The following is a 17435-nucleotide window of genomic DNA, read 5'->3' as shown; positions in this document are numbered from 1 at the left end:
GCCCCTGGCTTGGGGTCCCTGGCTTCAGTATACAGAAGCCCCATCTTCCCAGTAGACCCTGTAGGACCCACTGACATCTCTCTCGTCTTTCCTTGCAGCTTGTTCCTTATGACCTTCAAGAGTTGGGCATGCCTTTTGTCCTTGGCATAGGTCATTTCTGGAGGGTGCTCCTAAACTTAGGAGGTCTCCAAGGTCAGGCTAGACTCCCTCAGTCACAGTTCCCTTCCTGGGCACCTGGGCATCTCCCTCAGGAGAACTACCCCCCCCCCCCCCCCCCCACCCCTGGGCCTGAAGTCTCTTTGAAGCTGCCGTAGCAGACTTCTTGCCCTTTCTCGCGCTTTGGGAGCCTCTCTCCACTATTTCAGGATCCATGCTCCCATGACTTCCCTGGTGTGCGGCTTGTATTAACACACACACCCACTCAGGGAGACCCAGCATTTCTGCATGAGCCTTCCTTTCCACTTCTGCCCAAGCAGAGGTTTCCGGATTTCCCAAAAGACACTCCACAAGGATGGCAGGGGACACAACCGCTTTCTTTGAGCCAATAACCCCTAAACCACTCTACGCTTATTAAGGCCATTGGATTGAGCTTAGTCTCATTGTCAGCACTGGTCACCTGGTGACTAACATCAGGTATCATTTGGTCTGGGACACCAATCTAGCTGCCACCATAGTGACACTGTAACCTGTATCTCTCAGAGCCTCTTCCTCATTCACATTGATCTTTGGCCTTCGCCTGTACTTATCCAGGCTTGGCGCCAACACTGCCGGGGCTTCAATATCCCCCCCACCCAGGAAAACTAAAGTATCTTCAGTGCAACCTCTGGTCTCTCCAGAGGGCACTCCCATCCCCACTGCTACGCTAGCCACCACTGGGGACTTTTTTTTATAGCATGCTGCATCTCCTTTCTTATATACTGTTTTATGACAGTCATGACATACCCCTGACAACGTTGCCGAGTCCCAGTTCTTACTTTAATTAGCCCTGCCTTTGGTCTGCGAATAACTTTAGGGCCTTTTTGAGAACTCCTTTTTAGGTTTCACCTACACATCGATTGCTCTGTCTCTTCGAGATATGTTGTTTACACTCTGTGGTCTACAGCCCGCCCATTGCTTTTTATTTGTAATGCCGAGTGTCATTTGTAAATGCTTACTTGTATGTGGTAATTCTCATAAATGTCCCTCCTTTTCGTGTGCTGTTCCCCCTCAAAAGAGCATGGCCTGATTACTTGTAGCCTGATACTTTGAAGCTTGTAGGTTTGTTTTGGACACTATTTTTTGTCTTTGCTTTCTGCAAGTGTTTCTGGAATCTAGCCTTTGTTAGTATGTCATCAGTAAAGCTTTAAAACCGCTTGTTGATGATTTGCTTTCGGTCTGCAACTGCAAGGTGTGTTTGTGTGTCATTAGTAAAGCTTTAAACCCTCAGGCATGTGTTGCCTTTTAATTATTATTTATTTGCTTTCTGTCCTTAAGGCAGCAAGTGTCGCCTTTTCAAGCTATTTCTGCAAGGCTGCGTGTCTCGCCTTTTTAAATCTTGCATAAACATAGAGTCATTTATCATATTTGTTTATAGAGGCATCGTGTGTCTGCTTTTTAAAGCTCTTTCTTTGCTTTCTGTCTGCAAGGCAGCGTGTCTCCCCTTTTTATTAAATCTATATGAGATCTTTAATTTTAATTGATTTATGGTGGTTTGTTTATAGGGGCAGCATGTGTAGCCTTTTTTAAGCTCAAACACCGTGCATTACATTTATTCTCAGCTTTCTCACTGTAAGGCAGCCTGTTTTTAAAGCTTCCAAACAACTTTCATTACAATAAAGTTATTTTATTATTTTCTTTTATACTGCAGTGTGTCGCCTTTTGTAAGCTTAAAACATCATTTATTTTTATTAGCTTTGCTTTATGTCTGCAAGGCAGCTTGTGTTTGCTTTTTAAAGCTTTAAAACATCTTGCTCACCCAACGTGAACTGTTTTAAACATTTTCCTTTTACTGTGGTGGAGTCCCCTTTTGTCTTCTCCCATTCACTCCCCATCTCTCCCTTTACTGTACCTTCCCACCCTCCTTTGTGCCTTCGTCTCTGAAGCACCACAATCTAAAACATGGACGGCTCAAGCAAACAAACCTTGCCACTTGGCCTAAGCACAAGGCCTCACAGCAATGCTCAGATTTCTGCAAAAGAAGCACACAGGTTTATTGTGCTTGTTTTTCTTCTCCCTAGATGGAATTCTCGCTATTTGTAGCTAGGTTTTACTGTGCCACACAAACATCAAAGAAGCCATTTTCTCCTTTGAAATGGATGCTTATTGTGACAAGAGATGCTATTTGCTTTTAGTGTGACATCAGATGTTTTTTTTTCATCCAAATTTATTTTCACTAAGACATGGCACAATAGTTTTCTTTAGGTCATATGATTTTTAGCCAAATGTCTTCTTTTTTTTATTTTCTCGTATAGAGAGGTTAAACAATTTCCGAAAAATCAGGGTCTTGTTTTAAATCATTTTCATTTGCCTGAGTTTATGTTTAATGAGTGACTGTGAGGGTAACTTGCAGCCTCCATTGTGCCTAACTTTTTAACTGAAAGTTGGGTCCTTTCTAAAACTTATAAAAAACGTAAAGAAAATTTCCTAACTTTCAATGTTTTTTGTTTTACTATTGGAATGGGGTGGGGGGTCTACACAGAGCCCTGAAATTCCAATATAAAAATTCCCGAAAACATTTAAAAAAAATAATTTTGGAGTCTAAAGTCAATAGTGGATTTCTTGTGCAAAAATCACCTATGACCAAGTAGTTCTGCGAAACACAAGTTCAGGGTCCCACCGCTGTAACACCAATGTAGGAAGGTGGAGAATTATGTAGTGATGCTGGTTGGGCTTCACTATGTAATACTCTCACAATACCCCAAAGATAGTCCTCGGATTCACAATAATAAATCCTTAGCTCTGTTTTGGTAGTATGGCAAAGAGCAGTCTGGCTTTACTAGAGGAACACATGTTAAGCGTTTCAGAGTACCAACATGGACAATAAGTAATTGACACAACTCAAAGAAATCCAACACCAATTTATAAAAATAAAACCGATTTTTATATAAATTTAGACACCAAAATGAAGACGATCAGAAAAGTTTAAAAAGAGTTATGGATTTTAGAATAAAAAATAAGGGGTGTGGCTAGCCACCAACCAAGATGGCCATGCACAGAGGCAGCTCCGTTGCTGCCTCGCATGAATCCTGCAACATCCATTTAATATATAACTGACTAATCGTGAGCCCCTGGGATCCTTTGCGGAGGCATTAGGGATGGTGGACCCCTGGCGGCTCCATCACCCCAAAACAAAACACTATATATATATACACTACTCGGCGCCACGTGGCAGCTTTTCTGTCTTGATCATATATATATATACACATCACTTGTTTACTGGCAGATTTTGAAATGCATTGCATTATGCAAGGGGAATCTCTGATCACTCCCTGGTGGGGATAACATTGTAGGAGCCCACTCAGGAATTTGTGTTGTTGCATCCGCGGATTGATTCTTAGTTTCTGAAAGACAAGTACCTCAAAGAGAAGATAAGGGAGAGTACAGAGTTATACTTTACGGAGAATGTTGGAACAGTGGACTCAAAGTGTGTATTGTGAGAGGCATTCATGACTGTAGTAAGGGGACAGGCTCAGGCATTAATAAGGGGGTCCAAGAAAGAACACAATTTCAAATGCACTGAGATTGAGACTGAGATCATGGCTTTAGAAGCTAGGGTTTCGAATGAGAGGCGCCTTAGACAACAGGATCTTAGAGACTTAAAGACAGGTCCTGGGTCCTAGAGGTAAGAGATTAGATGAGATGGGAGTGGCCTAGACAACAAGTCACTTCATCGCAGACACAATCACCGCCTATTATGAGGGATTGTATAAGTCCACGACGACTAGAACGATGGCCGACTGCATTAATTTCCTGAAGGCCTCTCCCTAATTATTCTTCCCACTGACGATAGGAAGGTATTGGATGCAGACATAACTGAAGACGAACTTACTGCAGCATTGCAAGACTTACAATCTGGGAAGGCTGCTTGACACAATGACTTATCAGTAGAACTAAATAAAAGGATGGTGGACATGGTGGCCCCACACATGCGGGCCATATATTGAAGAAGTGTGGGTTAAGGGGCTACTGCCTAAAGACCAACAAATAGCCAAGGAGGTCTTTATACAGAAGAAAGGCAAACCACTAATGGACTGTGGCTTCTATAGGCCTCTATGTCTATTAAATGTAGAAACGAAGATACTTACTATAATCTTGGTGACTAGGCTGCGTACTGTCATTACATCACTAATCCATCCTGATCACTCAGTTTTTATGCCCCAGCGAAGCACCCGTCTGAATCTACGGCATGAATTCAGAGTGCTCCATGAAACTGGGGGGGGGGGCTTTGATCAGTCCCTGTGGTGGTAATGTCCCTTGAAGCCAAAATGACATTCACCAGCATAGAGTGGAACTATATGTTGGCTACGCTGGGGAGAATGGGACTCAGTCTGAGGTTCTGTGAATGGGTCAGGCTACTATATCAGGAGAGCCGCTGGCCAGGGTAAGGGTCAATGGTGCGGTCTCCCGAATCTTTGCCCTACACAAGGGCATGAGACGGGGCTGTCCCCTCTCGCTCAAGCTTTTCGCCCTCGCTCTTGAGCCACCTGTGACATGGGTGAGACAGGACCCGTTGGTGTGGGGAGTGCGATGTTGAGGTGAGTGGGAGGAACGCTTTTCCCTATATGCAGATGATATCTTATTATATCTGTCCAATTTCGGCCTCTCCATTGACAGGATCCTTCAAATATTCGACCTCTTGAGTAGCTACTCTGGTTACCATATGAACTCGACCAAATCATTCATTTTCCCACAGACGGGGATAAACTGCGGCTCCCCAGAACTTGCGCAGCTCCTATAGTGAGGGGCAGTTTCTTATACTTGGGAATACACATTACCGTAATCGCCATTAATTTTTAGGCAAAAACCTTAACCCACAACTAGACAGACTGAAAGTGGATGCATTGCACTGGGGTACTTTGCCGCTGACCTCGAGGGGAGGGCATTGCTGTATAAAATGATGACTCTCCCACATTTGATATATGCGTTTCAAAATACGTAATTTTGGATTCCGCAAGATTTAGTTTCCAGAACATGAAGTAAGGGCACTACTATGGAAGGGGGAGGTACACTGCGTATTGCGCTTTCCAAGCTATAGAGCGGGGTATACGATTTGGGCACAGCGGTACCAGACATAACTAAAGGCTACTGGGCCTGCCAACTGCTAGTAATTAATGATTGGGTCTTCGCGGATCGACAGGAACCTGTGTATAGAGTAGATAGGGCGGTGATGAGACAAAGAGGTCAAAAGTTGGTCCTGTACTGGAGAAAGAAAGAGTGAGACCTACCACCACGCACCCAAAATGTGGTTCGAACACGGAGGGTTGTCAGAAGGTTTTTGGGATGGAAAGACAGACTCGCTAACATGACCCCGCTCTGGGATTCTCAGGATGTGAACTCATAGGAAGTGAGCATCTGGGGGATGTATGGCAGGGCCAAGCCTATATATTTTTTGAAACTCTGAGTAAAGACTTACAGTTGAGAGACACTGAAAAATGTAAATACCTGCAACTTGGACATGCTCTACGGAAGCACATGCTAAATGGGGAACAGCTGCCAGATGACTCTCCTCTGGAAGACTGGCTCCTCACAGAGGTGAAAATTTCAATCGTATACTGATTAGCAATTTCCCGATCAGTTAGTAAAGTTGAGAGAGGCTTGGAGAGGAGATCTGGGGGACCTAGATGATGAATATTGGGTTGATTTAATTCAAAGCCCAAGAGATAGGCATTCAAGCTAGGTTCTCCCTTACTCAACTTCCAATCCTACACTGAGCTTATTACTCGCGTACCTGACTGGCTACAATTGGGAGGCGACTACTTCTTGCTGCCTGAGGAGTTGCGGACAGGAGGGGAACTTACTTCTACATTCTCTAGGAATGCCCCAAAATACAAGAATATTGAGGGTAGTCAATGAGGCCATGTCCCGAGTACTGTTGGTCATCAACGCACTGAGTGCCAACTGGCTACTGCTGGAATCCTGGACAAAATATCAAACTTTGGCTCATGTTAGCTGCGGGGGTGGTCAAAAAGAAATATAAAGCAAACACAAGGAGATGATAGACGAAGCACTGAAACTTTTCAGACACTCACCCCCAGTCACAGATCTGGATTGAATCCATCAACGTTCTAAAGCTCACTTCGCCACCCCAGTTCAGGCCCAGCTATGTGCAAATCAGTCATGCCCTGTGCGTCATGGGAACAGCCCTGCTCGAACTGCCAAGCCTTAAATATAAAAAAATATAGCCTGGGCATGGGGTAGGGCTGAATTTTCCAGATTGAGGGACTGGAAGTCTGATTTAAATTGGTGTCAAAGGGCAGAAAAAGTGGTATAAGAGAGATGGGGCTGCCCAAAGAAATAGGAGAAGGTGTGGGGTGCTTGACAGGAATACAGAGTATTTTATATGTATTGCGGGAATAGCCCCTACTTAGGTGGTGTGATAATTGTCGAATTACAGACATGCTTAAGAAGGGCCTTAAAAGCGTCCTTGTTAACTGCATTAACGATACGGCAAACTGTGATGGGCGCCTTATACCTGCCGTGTATGTATCATAAGAACAGAGATTTTTAGATTTTACATTGTGAGTATCACTTGATGAGCATGGTTTAAATAAAAGAGGTAATAGATTAAAACTTTAGCATTGCAGTCAATGGTAAAAAGCACTAGTGACAATTGGTCACTTGCAGGTTGTATTGAAGCAGGTCCAAGCCACAACAGTCACTAGGATTTTACCTGGCTTGAGAGGCCTGACTGCAGAGTTGTCTTGGCTGTCCCTGGTGTTAAAGCGGGAGCCGCAGATGAGCTGGTTTTATCGCCTACATGGTGCTGGTGAGGAAACGGGTACCAAAAATAATAATTTAGCAACCGGGTCACTGCTGTGATCAGCTGAAGGGGCTGCGGAGTTCCCTCAGGTTGCAGCGTCGAGTATACGTGGTGGTAGCCGGACTGGCCACCAACAAACCTTGGCAGCGGTAAGGTCGGCAAGAAGTTATTTCGAAATGGGGGGAAAACGGTAGCCCCTGAAACTTGCTGAAGGTCAGGACTACATTTCCCACAATGCAGTGGACCATCTACTTTGGGCAACCCCCTTGGAGGTCCTGATGGCCATTGATTCTTTGGTTCCAATATGTTTTTACCTGTAGAATGCAGGGGACTAGCACCACTAGTTTAAGGAAGCCGAGAGTTGCCTTTGGCTCTCAAAGAGGTCCTCTGTCCAAAGGAAACCAGTCTTTAGTCCGGGACGAGTCGCAGTCGTGAGGTATCAAGATGGTTGCCACAGGTGCAGAGTATCAAGCCCTTACTTTGTGCAGGTCCTGTTGCCGTAGACTCGGGTCTCTTCTGTGTCCTCTGCTGCAATTCAAATCAGAACTGAGGTTCTTGTGCCAGGGTTGCCCCTTAAATCCTAAATTTAGGGATTTGGGTTCAAGTGGCCAATGGGCTACTAGACCCAGAGGCTAATCCACCCTTGAGGTCACTACATCGTGGACTGTATGTCACTGTTACTACCCATGCCCTTTATTCTGCCACTTTAAAACAGGCAGAAACCTTTTAACTGTACAAACGAGGTAGCCCACCCTAGGGACATGCCTAGCCTTCTGTGGATGTACACCTCAAGGTCACATAATTTTTCTGGATGCAAACGTGCTTGGGGCGGGCTGTTTCTTTTTTTTTTTGGAGGGAGCAGGGTTGCATATCAGAGGCAGTGTAAGCTTTGCAGCTCACCGCATTGATGTGCCACTTAACTAGTCATCCTGTAAGGGAGGGAGGTGTCACGTCCTTCCATCCAGGCCATAGTTTAACTCCTGGGAGAGTTCACACCTCCTGGAAGGGGGGCAGATTCCTGTCTTGGCGGCAGCAGCTGTGGAAAGGTTGGGGCATTCAGGTGGGCAACCTCTAACGTAGCCAACTGGGTGCAGGCCACATTGACTCTGAATTGTGACTCTTGTCAGGGGATATGAGGTAAGTTGTTTAGTATCAAACATGAACTATATCGGCTATAACATAACAGAGCTGGTAGGCTACTATAGTGACATATAGGCTTGCACTTATATGTCCGCACTTTAATTTAATGCATCCTGAGCTCAGGAGGCCTTCTTTAGGGGTGACTGGATATATTAAAAATAGTTAAAGCAAGTCAGAATAGACTCCTCTTTCATCAAGTTCTAGACTTCCAAACACCAAATGGACCATCACAGTAGAAAAAACCCTCCTGCAAAGGAAGATTTTTATTAGCTCAATACATAGGGTGTGTGCTCTTAGCTCACTCACTCTGACAAGGACTCCCAGAAGAAGGGCCGGTTCATAGCGATGCTCTTCAGCTCCTGGAGGGTGTCGGTCAGGGTGGCGCTGAACAGCAAGGTCTGCCTCTGGACAGGGACGGCGCTTAGAATCACTTCCAGGTCTTTGGTGAAATCTGTGCAGCCCTGCTCCAGAAGCCTGTCCGCCTCGTCCAGGACCTAATCATAGGGCAGGACAAACATACCAGCAGCAATTATGGTAGAAGAATGGGTTAAGTGGAAAGATGCACAAAACTGGAGCCAGTGAAATATAATCAGGACCCTCTGCTCCTCCAGAAGATGCGCAGAGCAGGATTCTTTTAAAAACAAATGCTCTGCACTTTATGCTTTGATGCAATACCGTGGCAAGAAGGCACAAAACGTACAGAAGACAACTTAAGTTTTTATAGCAACATGGCATATTTAAATAGTGGGATTTCCATCAAATGTAATGAAGGAGCTTTCCTCTAACAGAAAACAGATTAAATGCCTTAAAGAGAGGTTCACATAACGTTTTGGTAATCAAATAAATCTGTCTTACTCACTTACCAGAAACTTTATCTTTTTGATGCTGAAGGTATTCGAGCTACGAATGTGGTCTGCGAGCCGTCCCGGGGTTGCAATCACAATGTGTGGTTTTCTGGATAATTCTAAAGCCTGTGCAATCATGTCTGAAACAAAAAGGAAATACTCTAAAAGGAGAAGTGGAGTCAAGGGTATCCCATATCCTAGTGCTTAAGACAGAGGGGTGAGCCGGAGGAAAATTAGTGGTGATCATCAGAACAGATGAGAACTTATCTGGGACATAAAGTCCACTGCAGGGGCCACATATCCACAAAGAATGTTTGTTGATTTTTGTATTCATCAATGTGCCTTAGATAAATAACAGGACTGTGATTTATGATCAGCAAAGCATGATGCAACAGTAAAGAAACAGAGGTAACACTCAACATAACCAAGAGATTTACAGAGAAATGCACATTAGCAGATCATTTCAGGGCAAAGAAGGGCTTGCAAAGAAAGGTTTACAATGCCCTGCTGAGAGAACTGGGGACAATCCGATAGATGCATGCTAACAGTTTCAAAGTCTTACGGCTTTGCGGGTGAAAGCTTCTTTTTTTTGTTAATTCCTTATTTTGAGTGATTAAAGTAGCACTGCAAATTTACTTCTGGTGCTGTGAAAAGCAGCTACAATCACAAGTTTTTCATGGAGACAACACAAAGTTATTAGCGAAGAACTGTTTTATGAGCGATTCACAGGATTTGTTTTGTAGAATTCTAGCTTCATACAGAAGACAATGAAGGCTAACGAGGTGTGTTATTATCCCTGCCAATCAGTAGGAAACATTTTAATTCAAATAGGGGTTAACAAGAGGACTTGGAGAGCTGTTTTACTCTGCAGCAAAATGCCACATTTCACAGGTTGAAGACCATGGCGTCAGTTTTAAAACTGTGGACTGTCAAATGTGAAAAATGAGCAAGACCTCAATTGTTGAGGTGTCACTACCAGTTACCCAAGGTGACCGTGGCAGATTCTGGACCTGGTTGAGAGGTTGAAGGAATAGAATGTGCTGGGTGACGTAGTGCTGGATTTGTAAATGTAGGAGTAATCTGGAGAGGAACAAGCAGACACTATGCGAGGTAAAAGGCCATACGGCTAAGCTGAAGCTCTGTGAAGATTTAATTTACAAAAAATAATGCCCTTCTATGAGGATTAGTGTCATACGGTGAAACAGCTAGAGGATGCCTGTAGCTTGGGTGGGACCTTGAAAACTGAAAAAGGTAGAGTCAAGCAAAGGAGTACTCCGCTGCAACCTTGAGGTACACAGGAGCGTGGTCTTGAGCAGCACAGAGGCCCGAGCACCTGAGTCTTCTTGCACAGACGTGACCTATAGACACCTATGCACACTTTAAAGCAACAGCTGCTGAAGGCAGAAGAGCTCCAGTTGAAGTCGCATCACGTTTCCCGCACAATGAAGAGTTGTTTCCAGAAAGTAGAACAGAACCAGTTTTTTTATATCTGACTCGTGGAAAGCTCTAGTCTACAAGGTATGCAAAGGAAAACTTTATTTTGAAAGTCACCTAACAATTCTTTGGGATGGAAACTGCTGCAACTATAAGATCCCCAGTCTGGCACTGGGGGCATGTGCCCGTGCCCTGAGTTCCAAGTAGCAAGTTCTGTAGGATTCCGACTTTTAGAACGTTTTGACTTTCCGCCTCAGCACGCACAACAATCGTACATGTGCCCTGAAGGCTTCCTGTGACGGGGAATGCAATCCTGTGCTGAGATATGCTGCATAGAAAACACACCATGTGCACCCTCTTCTGATGAGCATGAGTACCGTTCGCTCACTGGGCGTCTGGGGACTGACAGTTGTTGCAACAACAGATTATAGACAGATTTTGGACAACTCATGCACTACCAAGAACCTAGCCATCACTATCTGTGGAGGCTGGGTAGAGAGAAGGTAGACGGGAACCCAGAGGGGCACCAAGAGATCCTTATTCACCAATCCCCCCCCCCCACCTCAGCCCCCAAGGAGGGCAATGTGCCCTAACCTGTGCAGACTGTAATTTTGATATAATACCTTATACAATTTGGAAGTGGACTACTTTAATACCGTCTGAGTCACTCGCATCCTAAGAACTGAGTACCATCCCCTTTGATGTTGTATGTACATTGATGTGTTGTGTGTTGAAAGTAAAGTGCTTTTTCTTTTACGTAAAAGCGCTGGCTGGCCATTGATTGACGGTCTGCTTGTATATGTTTCATTGAGTTCCGAGTTTCTACCCCACACCACCTCCCATAGTAAGCCTTGTGCCGCTTCGCTACCCTGAGGATCAAGTGCCTGGGGGTTGTGCTTGGTGCTAGGTTTTGGGTCTAGAGGTAAAGCTTCAGAAAACCCGTAGAAAAAGGCCATTGTTGTTACAATTAAAAACCAAAGCACACTGACTGCCCTAGAATTCCCGGAAAAGTTCCCACAGAAACAAAGTCATTCTTACACTTTTAGATGAGGGTTAAGCAGCTCCTAGCAAATTTTGAGTCCTGTTTTTTTTCCCCCAGTAACCTGTGCATTAATTAATCTCAAATCAAGTGCACCGTAAGGTTTTCTAAGTATTAGCCTTACCTTGTTTTCTCATTGCATTCTCAGTACTGTCAGTACAAGGACACAGGCGATGCTGTTAATCCCCAGCCCATTTTTTGCCCCATATCTGCCATTGCCCCACATAGGGCCATATGTATCAACATTCCGTTTTGCGATTCCTAAATAGCGATTTTTAAGGAATCGCTATTTAGAAATCGCAAAATGGTATGTATGTAGGAAATCGCTTCTTTTTAGCGATTCCTTAATATTCCTTAATTGCGATTAGCAATTTGCTAATCGCAATTAAGGAATAATTTCCCATTCATTTCTTAGGGGCCAGGAGGCCCATAGGAATGAAGGGGAAATTTGCGATTCGCAATTTGCTAATCGCAAATTGTGAATATTTTCAAGGGTGCAGGGGTGTCTCAAGAACACCCTGCTGCACCCCTGAAAATGACGTGTGCGCATATGGCGCACATACATGCCCTACGGGCATGTATGAGCGTCACATGCCACCTTTTGATGTTTAAAAAATGCTTTTTTAAAAGAATTCGCAACTTACCACCAACTAGAAGTTGGTGGTAATTTGCAATTCCTTAATGGCATTTTGGGATGTTTTTTTCCTTGATACATTGCATTTAAGGAATCGCAAAATTTGCAATTCCTTAAATGCAATTGCAAAATAAGGAATGGCAAATTTAGCGATTCCTTATTTTGCACCAAAAATGTTTCATACATACCATTTAGCGAAAATGGGTTCGCAAACGCCAGAATTCTGCGAATTTCGGCGTTTGCAAACCCATTGTGCTTTGATACATATGGCCCATAGTGAGGAGGCTTTCTACCCCTCTGCCCAATGCAGTTTTGCTCACAGGTTCGTTGCTTTGCCAGGGCTACCGAAAGACTTGCTCCAAATGCTTTTACAGAGCCTACTTAGGGCCAGGTTCCCTCATTCAAACAATTTAGCCACAACTGAAACACATACCCATGCCGCCGACAATGATGCAGTCCTTTAACCCCAGAGGTTTCCCAAGTACTCTGAACTGCTCAGCAATTTGGTATGCAAGTTCCCTGCAAAATACACAGAAGAGAAAATATATTATTGTGCATGAACCTTAACAATAACTCACCTATCCTTGTCAAAATTTCTCAAGGTGTTTAGATTTAACAAATGGGTGCGCGTGCATAAGAGACACTAGATTAAACACCTCTGAGTTTATTTGCAAAATTAAAAATCTAGAGCCAATGCCCCCGGCCTTTTATTTTTTAATGTGCATCAATTCTAAGAAGAGTGCAACTACTGCTTACTCCTGACTTTTGAGTTGACAATTTCCTCTGCGTTGTAAACAAAACTGTGCTGTAGACGTACTGCTATGAGCATAATCAAGTGAAAAAACAGCTGTTATGTTATTCCCCATCATACCGCTGAAGGTAGAACCTGGTGAAAAAATACACCGTCTACTTTGCGCAAACAGTATTTGCATTGTTTTGATTCTGCACTCAATCATTACCATGAAACGTGAAATGAGGTCACTAGTAGCAGATACGCAATGGAAGGGCAGAGTGAGATTCAAAGAGATAAAGCATGCAGACATACAGCACAAGGTTTGAGAATAAGCTTACTGCAAAAGACTGACAGAAGGGGAGAGTGGAAGAATCTAAGATAGAGCATGCAGACATACAGTGCACGGTTTGAGAATAAGCTTACTGCAAAAGACTGACAGAAGGGGAGAGTGGAAGAATCTAAGATAGAGCATGCAGACATACAGTGCACGGTTTGAGAATAAGCTTACTGCAAATGACTGACAGAAGGGGAGAGTGGAAGAATTGACCCTGTAAGATACAGTTCCAGCAGATTTCAATTCTGGTAACATTAGAAACTTTATGCCAGGCTTCAAAGTCCACACAATGTGAACGAGATGAAAAATAACCACAGTCTCAAGGAGAAGTAGGTCAAGTGTTAATGAAAAGCACAGCCAGTCTGCAACAGAATACTCTTTTCAGTCCTATTGCGCACCTGGTTGGTGAGAGTACGAGGCAAAATATCCCATACGGATCCTCGGAGAGCTTCTGAAGGATAGGGAGTACAAATGCCGCCGTCTTCCCGCTGCCAGTCTTTGCACAGGCCATGCAGTCCCGACCTAGGGATTCAAAGTGCTGCTTGTAAGGAACTGTGTAATCCAATTGTGAAAACCCCCCCTATACATTGCACGCCAATACATGTACTTTTTGGTTATCGTCTATCAACATTTTAATCCAAATAATGTCAAAAGATCTATTGAGTACAAAACCAATACTCAGAGTGAGCTTTCGGTCAACCACTGCTTATCATTGGGTGGCTTTTTGTCAATCTCCTTTGCTTGCTTCTTAATCAATCACTTTCCTTCCTCTTCTTGTATGTGTCCTTCCCCAAAGGTATAGCTTCTTCAACATCCTTCTGATTAGAAGACATGTATCATTCCACTACTTACATTCGGACAACTACTTTTTAGGTCTCAACTACATTGACTTTGAGTGGTCTATTGTTGAAAGAACTACTAAGGGAAACACCACTACTTATATTGAGCACTGGGTCTGCCACTGAATACCATTAGCTGGCTTTCTGCTCAGTCTCATTTGCTTGCCTTCATTTGATGGCTTTACTTCCTCTTCTTGTATGTGTTCCTCCCCTGGAGGAAAGTTTCTGTAGATTGGATGACGTGTGTCCCTCTACTGCTTTACATTCAGCGAACTACTTTTCTTTGTTGCTTTTAGAACTCCTTAAGAGTGCAAGTGTTTTCTTGCACTCTCCTCCTGACATGAGCATCTTGCCCCCTTGACACCCCCATACCTGCGCACTATTTCTCTCCTAACCACCAACTCCTGAATTGCTTTTCCCACCTCTCCCCACCCTACTCGTTTCATTTTCGTACAACCTTCCTCTGTCGCTCACCAGACCCCCTCCTCCCCCGTTCACCGGTGTTGGTGATGGTTAGTTGCTCCCCACCACCTGGTGCACCTCCATGTTACATTCTGGTTTGTACTTAACATTCTCTCTCACTGCAGCATCCCAATTCCTCCCCTTCCAGCTTAGTGGCCACTTTTCTTCGTCTTCACTCCCTTCCCTACTGCCCCTCTGTCGCTCCATGTAGCTCACCGTAATCGGAGTTGGCAGTGCCGGATGCGTTTATAATGTGCCAGCAATGGCAAAGCCAAAAGTTGTGATGGGTGCAAGACAGCTGCCACGCTATTTGACTCGATGTGATGTCACGACGAGGCAGCCGTCTGGAGAGCTTCTGCTCCCTGAAGATGATCACCACATTGCATTACGTAATGAACAAGGTGTATTCTAACACTGCTTAATGCAAAGTGGTGGCCATCCTGACAGTGAGTAACATTTTCTATACTTTCCAGGAGGGTGCCCCGTTGAGTCCTCACACTGCGTGATGCAGCATGTTTTCTATACTTTTAGCACAGCCGATGTCCACTGCACCTTTAGCTATCTGCATATTATAAAAGCAACCAGTACTGGCAAAGCCAAAAGCAGCGGCCGCCATGCATTGGCCAAACGAGACCTATTGACTTTGACCATGCTTGTTTCTTGTGTTGGGGTCCTCCGTGTGTATTCTCACTCCCTCCCCCATGTGCAGCGCTTCCTCTTTCACATACCCACCCATTCACTCTCCATGTTCCTGTCCCACCCTCCCAAGAACATCCATTACTCCCCTCCCTGCTTACCACTGCTTGTTGACTGCACTTTCTTACCCCTACACCCTTCTCCTCCACTGCCCCCCTTTCTTTTAATGAAGCCAGCAGCTGCGATTTCCTTCTGGACTGGTCTCTTTCTCCAAACATGCTTTTGTACACCTTTTATTTTCTTTAATTTAGAGCTCCAAGATGGCTGTACTGCATCTTAGAACTGTAACATTAAATACATTTAAAAAAAGAGAAATGGCAGCTGCATCATGACTTATGCAATGATGCTAGAGCCAAAATGGCTGCTGTGTCTGTCGTGGAATATACGATTGCACATGTGATGACTGCAACAAGCATTAAAAGGTCAGCTAACGCCTTTACGTTTTGTAAGTAAAACTTAATGTTACTGGGAATGTTTTTAACCATTTCAATGAAAAATGTGCTGTCTGTAAAGGACAGTGAACTACCACCTCATGCTTTAGTAATATATTTATTAAAAGTGCGTTTTTAAAAATGAACTGAGAAATATTCCTGCCCTGATGGCAATGCTATTAGCGAACTAAGAGGCAGGTAGGGGGTCATGTGTACCCTATTTGTGGGCTGGATTCTTATTATGAATGCAGCAAACGTTTAGTTTAATAAATCAAACCAAATAGGTTTTTTTGTAGGGCAGGAGTGCTAAACTCACATATTGGAATGTGCTCTTGTATGTGTTAATAAAGAAAAGGGTGGCTCTGCAAGATAAAATATTTGCCTAGAATGACACAATGAGATCAGTTTATGGTTCAAATACATAAGAGTTAGGTTGAGTAAATAACTCAAGTTACTAGACCTGCAGGTCCAGTAACACTTTTATGCTTTTTCGAGGTCTGGTATTCATTACGTAGATATGTGACTAAAGGATATCGCTTATCCTTAGTGGCTCTCAAATGTTCATTCCATTTCTCCTTGAATTTTCTCATCATGGAACCCACATATAGGCCACAGAAACAAATTATGAAATATATGCAGCATTTAGAACTACAATTAATAAAATATATAATTTAATTAGTCTCCATTCAATTAGAATCAGAAAACTCATTCGAAACATTTACAGCAATAGCAACCTCCACACATGTAGCAACCGTTCGGTATAGAGGGAAGCCAGTCAATTTCCTGCCTCCTCACTTTGTTTTTGATATATCTAATAGTGTCACTCTAATTTAATATCGATTTAAGGGTAGGAGATTTTTGTGTGCGTTATCCTCGGTCTCTAAATAAGACATCTGAACACAACATTATTTTCCAAGCTATCATCAATAACTCTCACCACCTCCATTTCCCGTTTCCTAGGTTGCCTTTATCTTGGCAGACAGTATGGTCTTTCCATTATACCATCTTTCGAATAACTTCTTCTCCATTAATCTCTCTTCTTTTGGGTATTCTATCATACTACTACAATTCCTCTTTGCTCTCAGAAATTCTCCATATGGAATATTATCCTTGTATTTCCTAGTGTGTGCTGATTCAGAATGTGAAACAGCATTAACTGAAGCTGGTTTTCTATACATTCTTGTTGATAGAACGTCACAGTACAGAAAGAATTCTACATCCAGAAACACAATCTAATTTGGATGAAAATAAAGACTCAGAGTAAGATTGAAGTCATTATAATTCAGATATTCATGCTGTTATTGGAGCTTGATTCGATAAGTAAGGCTATGGCCTTTTTTTATTATTCTCTCAACTGTCTATGTTAGAGGTTGAGGGCTGTCTTGAAGGTGGTCTTGTCGGTCGTGCCCTTGCTGGTGCACCATCTCCTTTCCAGTTGTTTACAGTGTTGGTTAGCGGTTCTGAGGTCTTCAGTGTACCAGCTAGCCCACTTGGTGGACCTTCTGTGTGTGGTGTTGCTGATGGGAACGCCGCTGTTGGTGATCCAATTATTGAAGTTTCTGAAGTTCTGATCTAGGTTATTAGAGGAGATGGGGTGGTGTTGACGGCGTAGAACCATGTGTCCTTTGACAATTTGCTCCAGCTGCAGTGGACAGACTGGGGCCGAACGTCCATGAGTTGGTGATGTTGAAGAGGACAATCGAGTGGTTGGTCCATGTGAGCTCCATGGAGTAGCTCTACCTGATGCGATTCCTGGAGGTGACGATGGGGTCTAGCATGTGGCCTGTGGAGTGTGTGGGGTCATGGACGAGTTTGGTGAAATGTATTTCATGATGTCAAGGAGATTGGCAGTGTTGATGTAATTGTGGTCGTCGAGATGGAAGTTGAGGT

At 43.8% G+C, this 17435-nt stretch overlaps 1 protein-coding gene across 1 annotated transcript in view; it reads right to left on the bottom strand.

Annotated features, from left to right (window-relative positions):
• The window catches only part of DDX49 (DEAD-box helicase 49), a 71533-nt gene that overhangs the window by 50883 nt on the left and 3215 nt on the right, over nt 1-17435 (bottom strand). Inside the window, exons 2-5 of the mRNA XM_078671336.1 lie at nt 13516-13639; nt 12484-12569; nt 8962-9083; nt 8405-8592 (exon numbers count right to left, since the gene is read on the bottom strand). Coding sequence (XP_078527462.1) covers nt 8405-8592; nt 8962-9083; nt 12484-12569; nt 13516-13639 — 520 coding nt within the window. The remainder of the gene's footprint in view (nt 1-8404; nt 8593-8961; nt 9084-12483; nt 12570-13515; nt 13640-17435) is intronic.

This window comes from Lissotriton helveticus, chromosome 12 (genome assembly GCF_964261635.1).
Source record: "Lissotriton helveticus chromosome 12, aLisHel1.1, whole genome shotgun sequence".
NCBI classification, from domain to species: Eukaryota; Metazoa; Chordata; class Amphibia; order Caudata; family Salamandridae; genus Lissotriton; species Lissotriton helveticus.
This window is presented reverse-complemented; position numbering and strand designations above follow the sequence as displayed.